The sequence below is a fragment of the Mesocricetus auratus genome, unplaced genomic scaffold (genome assembly GCF_017639785.1).
Source record: "Mesocricetus auratus isolate SY011 unplaced genomic scaffold, BCM_Maur_2.0 Super-Scaffold_100676, whole genome shotgun sequence".
NCBI lineage: Eukaryota > Metazoa > Chordata > Mammalia > Rodentia > Cricetidae > Mesocricetus > Mesocricetus auratus.
The window spans coordinates 36,360,236-36,367,916 of NW_024429266.1; the positions used below are offsets into that span (position 1 = coordinate 36,360,236).

At 43.0% G+C, this 7,681-nt stretch overlaps 1 protein-coding gene across 1 annotated transcript; it reads right to left on the minus strand.

Annotated features, from left to right (window-relative positions):
* Nucleotides 1-6,414: 6,414 nt before the first annotated feature.
* On the minus strand, nucleotides 6,415-7,030 carry LOC121136988 (calmodulin-alpha-like). Its single transcript, XM_040738669.1, has one exon. The coding sequence runs from the start codon at nucleotides 6,962-6,964 to the stop codon at nucleotides 6,557-6,559; it is 408 nt and encodes a 135-aa protein (XP_040594603.1). The 5' UTR covers nucleotides 6,965-7,030; the 3' UTR covers nucleotides 6,415-6,556.
* Nucleotides 7,031-7,681: the final 651 nt, after the last annotated feature.

Sequence of the window (7,681 nt, forward strand, 5' to 3'; positions counted from 1 at the left end):
GTCCCACAGGCAGATTGTTACTGCATGTGACGCTGTCCTTACACAAAAAGAATACAAATTCAGTTTCTTGAGACATTGTGCTAAACCTCCTCAGCAAAACAGGAATCTTCTACATCTGCTTTGCTCCTCTGAGCCACTAATTTTGGTAACTGGACAAGGGAAGCTTTTCTACAGGAGGGTCTACCTTCCCTTGTGCTGAATCTCTCTCTCTCTCTCTCTCTCTCTCTCTCTCTCTCTCTCTCTCACACACACACACACAACCACACTGTTTTGTTCTTGGGTTTGTAAAATACAGCACTGGCATTAGTTGTGGTGAACAAACTGCCTCCAGTTCTTTTTAGAGCAGGGCAGCAAAATCCAAATAACCATACTCTTAGCTACATAACTATTTTGGGCAAGTAATTCTCGAAAGAACACATTTTGTTTTTTAAAAGGGAGAATAAACCAAATATAAACATGTTGAAAATGCCATAAGGAAACTTGTTGCTTTGTATGCTAATTAAAAGTAAAAATTTTAATTAATGTATTAATTGTACATACTAATGAGGTTTATTGTGATATTTCCATACATTCATATACTACGACTGAATCAAATCCGAACTTCCTTTTCCCCCAACCTCCAGTAATTATTACTCTGCCTTCTCCACTACTTAAAGATTTCTTTTTTGCTGGGCATGGTGGGCACGCCTTTAATCCCAGCACTCTGGAGGCAGAGGCAGGCGGATCTCTGTGAGTTTGAGACCAGCCTGGTCTGCAGAGTGAGTTCCAGGACAGGCTCCAAAGCTACACAGGGAAACCTTATCTCAAAAAACCAAAAAAACATTTCTTTTTTAACCTTTATTTTAGTGTGTGTGTGTGTGTGTGTGTGTGTGTGTGTGTGTGTGTGTGTGTCCGTGTCCTGGTAAGCCTGTAGAGGTCAGAGAACAACTTTTTGCGAATCAGTTCTCTTCTCCTACCTTGTTTTGAGGCAAGGTCTGTCATTTATGCCACAATGCACAGTCCATGCTACTGTCCCCAAGCTTCTGGGTAATTCTCTTGTCTCTTCTCCGTTTTCTTCCTGGAGAAGGAAATAGGCAGAGGTTTGTGACCCCTGTGGCTCCTGATTACAGAACTCTGGTGAGGTTATGTAAGTCCCAAAGAAGGCTACTGTGCATAGTTCAAGTCGCTTATCTAAATGGGATGCTATCCTGTAGGGATGGTGATCATTTCCAGATGTCGGGACCACCTGTGTCCACATTGACAGAGTTTGTTAGTATTCTCTTCTTTACGTTCATTCTTCAAGGTTAGACTGCTGTCACCCACGGGGAAGCATCTGTTAAGGACACTTACTTCTTTTATTGTGCTCTTGTCCCAGGTCTTTGAATCTTTCAAAGTTTCAGTCTCCCTCTTGCTGATTTCCAGTGTCTTCTGGTAGTCACCTGCTTCAAACTGCAGGCATCTGTTTGCTACTTCGGTTCTCTGTGGAGGAGGAGAAGGAGGTGTGTGCTGGTGTCTCTCTCCAGTCTCCTTAGATCTCTTTTCTTCTGTGTGTTTTCTTTGGAAGCCTGAGTGAGGCTTTGACCGTGCTTTAACTTTGGTGGGATTGTCATGTGAATCAGGCAGACTGATCATGAACTATCTCATATCCAAAACCAAGAAAACACCATTTTCCTACATCATAGATAAAGTTCATGCCAAACTATTACCATTCTGGTGAACAGACTTAGGAGTCACTGCTCCCTCATGCTTGTGGCTATCTCCTTCTCCACTGGGAATGTGTGTAGGCAGCTGTCATATTCTTCCCTGGTAGACTCCCAGCCAGCACTGTTGTGACATGGACTGGGAGAAGCACCCTTGAGCTTGGTAGTTTGATAGTATCTCTGACAATGGGCAAGGGACTGGACCCTTTACAAGGAGAACTCTTGGAAACCAGAGAAGATATTTAGGAAATGAGCTGGGAGTTTAAATCTAATGTGGCTGATAGAGTTAATAAAATATCCTCGAGCTCTCTACATATGCTGGCTTCCCTTAGAATTGCAAATGGGCCCTGACTTACAGTGGTTGAGTTTCTATTTTCCATTTTTACTATAGTGTGAAAGCCATATGCATGTAGTAGAAATATTGCTATGAAGCTGAATCATGCCCTTTTTTCTGGGCTCATTATACCCTATCCTGTACTGTGCTGGTTTGTGATACTGGGTGGAGTCTCAAACCTCAGTCCCTATTCAGTCTTGTGCCATCAGAGGAAACAAGACACCTGAAGTGTCTTGTGTTTCTAAACTAGGGTGTCTGGCAGCTTAAACCTCAAGTGTAATTGTATTTCTTACTCTTGGGACTCTTTGAGGTCCCACTACCCAGCTCCCAAATAATCACACAGAGACTTATTATTACTTATAAACACTTGGTCTTAGGTTGGCTTATTTCTAGCCAACCTTTCTTAAATTATTCCTTCTACCTTTTGCTTCTGGGCTTTTACATTTTGCTATTTCTGTATATCTTTTCTTTCCTTCTTATTCTATGTCTGGCTTGTGACAGGCTGCTGGCATCCTTCTCTCCTCCTTTTCCCACTCCTCTTCTCTCTTTTTATTCTCTCTGCCTGCCAGCCCTGCCTATTTCTCTATCCTGATTAGCTATTGGCCATTCAGCTCTTTATTAGACCAATCAGGTGTTTTAGGCAGGCAAAGTAACACAGCTTCACAAAGTTAAACAAATGCAACACAAAAGATGAATACATCTTTGCATCATTAAACAAATGCTTCACAGCATAAACAGATGTAACACATCATCAATTAATATTCTACAACCCTTACGTGCATCATTTGCTTATGATACTTCAAACTTTTGATAGTTTTATTAGGACATAACTCCAATGCAAGCACAGGAGCCGTCTGCCAGGCCCTATTCAGTATATCATGAGTGGAAGCAATGGTAGCTGTCACACACAGGTAGTTAGCAACATGGTCCCTTTTCATCTTTTTTTTCCTGCTTTTGTCTTGACAGTCAGGAGTTTCTTGAGACATAGCTGCCAGATGGAGGAAGCTTTTCTGATAGACAACACCCCCCCTTTTGTGAACAAGAAAGGGATCTTTGTTGTATTGTTATATTAAGGCTTTAGGTTTAAGATTAATCTTAAAACCTTAACATTTACTTTTAAATGTTAACTTTTTTTGTGTTTGTGGGTGTGTATGTGTATGGGGGTACACATGCCATGCATATGTGCTTAAGTAAGAGGACAACTTGTGGGAGTCAGTTCTCTCCTTCTACCTCATCAGTCACAAGGGATGGAACTCAGGTCATCAAGCTTAGTGGCAAATGCCTTTACCTGACCATCTGGCTAGTCCAGCATTTGCTTGTTACTGTAACATTTCACACACCATCCTGGCTAACACTTTTAAATCTTCCTTATGATTCGGTTTTCTCAAAAACAACGTGTTTCTTCCCTTGTGAATCCATACCTGCTTAGCAGACAAGTTTATACTTCCTAAATTTGTATTAAGCATCCCTGGTACCCTACCAGGGAGTTTTTAGACACCACAGCTCCTGACAATGTTTGGTTGTGTGATCCACCTCACACATGTTCCTTCTCTGTTGGAAGCAGTCTTTCATATTGAATAAGTGTCTTCCAGCCCCTGGTGGCACGTCTGACAGCAAAAGAGGACTAGTTATGCTTGGCAGATCTCTGGACAGCCTTGCACACACATCAGTCTGACATCTCCTGGCAAGCTCCGTGTCTTGAGCACAGCTCTCCAAGGCCTCCCTCATCTCCAGTTCTTCATTGTCAGGTCCAGAATCTGAAGGTTCAGGCCCTGAACAAGTGAAGATACTTCCCTTTCAGGCAAATAGTCACCCAGGGTGAAGATGGTACCTGTCTGTGACAGCTGCCAAGGAAGTCCTGCTACCTTTTCCTTTACTGAGAACCCGTGGGGAGGTTTCAGGGTGTGGGTGTGGGTGTGGGTGTGGTATGGGTGGCATGAAGGGGATTCTCCCAGGTCAGGGGGAACTAGTATTCAGAGTCAAATTCTGTTAGTGCTGGAGGCAGCTTCTAGCTTCTGACTGGCATTGGGCAAGCAGCTGCACATTCGCCACCCACGATATAAGCTTGTGTGTGATGAGAGACTATGGAGCCCTCAATAGGTTTTAACCACTGATCACCAGGATCACCAGGGATGGTCTTAAGACACCAGCATTCTTTGCCAGAAAAGTCTTAAAAAGTTTAAACTCATGCTTCAATTCACATGTTCTTCCAATTGGCTTGATGGATTCCACAGAACAAAGAGGGTTTTTTTTTAACATTATCGTTGATTGATTGCATTTCTTAGCATCTTCATAAAGTAGCCAAAAAATTTCCCATTTGGAACTCTGGCCCATTTGCTTTAGGGATTTGCTAACAATCAGTGTCAGGGAAATAACACGATACATGGGTCGGACCCCCTCTCTTAAACTGTGGCTTGTTTGGGGGTGGTGATATTGGAGGAAGGGGAGACTGGGGCTGAGATAGTCCTTCCTGGGAGAGGGGATGCAGGTGGGAGGACTGTAGGCCTGTGTGTGCTTTGTCTGTAGAGGGGCCAGTGATGGTGGTAGGTGGGTGACTGCGTATATTTGGAGGTTCAGTGCTTTGATCTTGTGAGAAACCATAACCATGATGGACTTCTGAGGTCAAATTCGTGCAGGTGAATGGAACTGTGTCTTTTTCAGTTGAAAGGTCTAAGGAGATGGTGAGGGTCAGGGAGGGAGGTCCTCTCTGGATAATGAATATCAGAGGAGAGGGCTACTGGCTAAGTGTCCTCCATAGTAACCCAGGGGCTGCAGAGGGCAAGGTGGCCCCAGAGGCTGGAAATGAGTGATTCTGGGTTTCTTGGTTAACTTGGTGGGTTAGAGACTGGGGCTAGACTTCAAAAAGTAATGGGAGTGATGTGGAGTGAACCCTCTGCTCTGCTTGCTGGATTTCTAGAACAGAGGTCTTTTGGAGGAGAGGTCATTGTGTGTAAGGCTTCTAAGATTCGGGAGAAGACAGCTGATCGTACTATAGCTCTAATGATGACTTAGGGTGATGTGTCTCATGTTGGGAGAAATACTATTGCATCTTTAAGAGTAGCCGAGCTGGACCCATGGTTGGAGAAACCGGAACCCACTATGCTAGAGCTAGAATACATCTGCTGATTCTTGGAAACACTCTAGTGAACTCTTATCTGAGACCTGCTGTGCAGCCAGATGGTCATACGAAGGACAATCCGTGTTAAATCAAATGAGCTGTTGCTCCCTGTCCTCCCTGAGATCCGAACAAGGCTCACAGGAGGGATATGGTCACAGTGATGATTTCACAATGTGTCAGATGTTTATGTGCTGATGGTAACTGCTGCCCCACTGTCTCATGGTCAGTGGGGTCTAATGGGCTTTCCCAGACTGCCCTGGGGCTGCGCTACCTCTTTGTTCTTTTAAGCTTAAGTCCAAATTAGTCACTTTTTGGAAGAACTTTGGGCAGATTATCTGGAGTTTGTGAGACTTTGGCTCCAAACCCAGGGTTATAGTGTGTTAGGGAAATGTCCATCTAAGGGCTATAGTGTTTTAGGGAAATGTCTATCCCAGGGTTATAGTGTGTTAGGGCAATGTCTTTCCCAGGGTTATAGTAAATTAGTGAAATGTCTATCCCAGGTTACAGTGTGTTAAGGGAATTTCATCCCAGGATTATCATGTGTTAAGGGAATGTCTAGGTAAACATTTTTGGTAGGCTGCCTAAAGGTATCTTAGTAGAAAAAAGTCCTAAATGTCCAAGGAGCTAATAATAATTTATAACTTCTTATTTAAAAACTGTTCTCGTTCATACCTAATTTTTATAAGTAGCAGTGGGTTTTTTGTTTTTGTTTTTTTGACTACAGACACAAAAAAGTGCCTACACTTCAAAGCTAACAAAATCCAGATCTACCCCTACTAATGTTTTTTATTGTCATTTTTTTATTGAAAAACAAATATACAACTTGGAATGGATTTGAGGCAAATTGTGCCATAAGCAGATTTTCTTTAAGTGGCTAAACAAAGTTTAAAAAGCTAGTAACAATAAAAGAAAATGTTTCTGGTACAATACCAGCAGTACAAAAAAATAGTGTACGAGTACCTGAATAAAACACCTGTTTTGCAATAGTGCAACTTTTAAGTACATATTGTTGATTGATCACAGTCCATGCAGAGTTACAACTCCACACTTCAACAACAAGCTGACAGTTTCTAAAACTACTTTTAAAAAGGTATAACCCAGATGTTCCCTCATTTGACCAGCTCCATCTAAGTTTAGATATGCAGAAGGGCTTGGAAATATACAGAGTAAGCCACATGCAACATACTACTTCATCAATTCTCTAAAACAAGGTTTGAGGACAATGACAGAAGATAAGGGGAGAAAACATGGAGGAATCAAGTCCTAATTACTATACATGCATATTTTTTGACAGTAGGGGAAATCTTTTACTGATAAGTTACAAACAAAGAAAAGGCAAATAAACAGTTTTGTACAAGAAATTTAACACATTCTATATAGTGTCTTCACTTTGCTGTCATCATTTGTACAAACTCTTCAGTTTACCTAACCGTCGCCATCAATGCCAGCTTCCCTGATCATCTCATCGACCTCTTCATCGGTCAGCTTCTCTCTGAGGTTTGTCATCACATGGCGAAGCTCTGCTGCACTAATGTAGCCATTGCCATCCTTATCAAACACATGGAATGCTTCTCTGATTTCCAATTCATTGTCTGTATCTTTCATTATTCTTGCCATCATTGTCAGAAATTCAGGGAAGTCAATTGTGCCATTACCATCTGCATCTACTTCATTAATCATGTCCTGTAGCTCTGCTTCTGTGGGGTTCTGCCCAAGGGACCTCATCACAGTCCCTAGTTCCTTTGTTGTTAAAGTCCCATCACCATCCTTGTCAAATAGTGAAAAGGCTTCTTTGAATTCTGCAATCTGCTCTTCAGTCAGTTGGTCAGCCATGCTGCAAGGGCTACTGGTTTCCAAGACGAGACCACACAACCACTTGGCTCGCCCGCTCCACTCGGACTCCCCTGCTAATGTTAATGCACAGTAGAGTCGATTATTTCCAGCAATCATAGCCTGGGTTGGGGGCACGTCCAGGGTCCCCACACGTACCCTCTCCTGTACCTGACTGGTGCTTCTGTATGGTTCATCATTGACAAGACTGTCCTTGACGGTCCCTGATTGTGTCTGTCCTGAAGAGTGGGACACGGCCAGGGACCCCTTCTTTCTTCCCTCCCTCTCTCTGACAGGCTGGCCTTGAACTATCTATCTCAGCCACTCAGCCTCCCAAGTGCTGGAATTGCAGACATGCACCGCTACACCTGGCTGGTGTTTTCTTTAGAACTCATTAGCAGCATCTCACATACAAACTTGTGATGCTTCAGTCCTGGACACGGGAATTACTTTTCCCTACATTTTGTCTCATCCCCCTCCCCCACACTACAGCGCAAGCTCTCTGAGAACAGAGGTTGTCTTTGTAGGAATTTTCCTATTCTGGGCATCTAGAGATGTACCCTCGTGTTCCACCACAGGGCTACTCCCCCAGTTACGATGCTTTCCCACAGAGCCTGAGCCACAGAAGTGACTCACTGGGAGTCCATTGGCTTATTTGATTAATATTGTCTACAGTGTTTTCAAAGTTTTAAGCATTTACTACCTATTTAATTAAAAAAG

Bases quoted from the DNA above. Each gene is read 5' to 3' on its own strand.
- LOC121136988 (XM_040738669.1), bottom strand. From the start codon at position 6,964: ATGGCTGACCAACTGACTGAAGAGCAGATTGCAGAATTCAAAGAAGCC.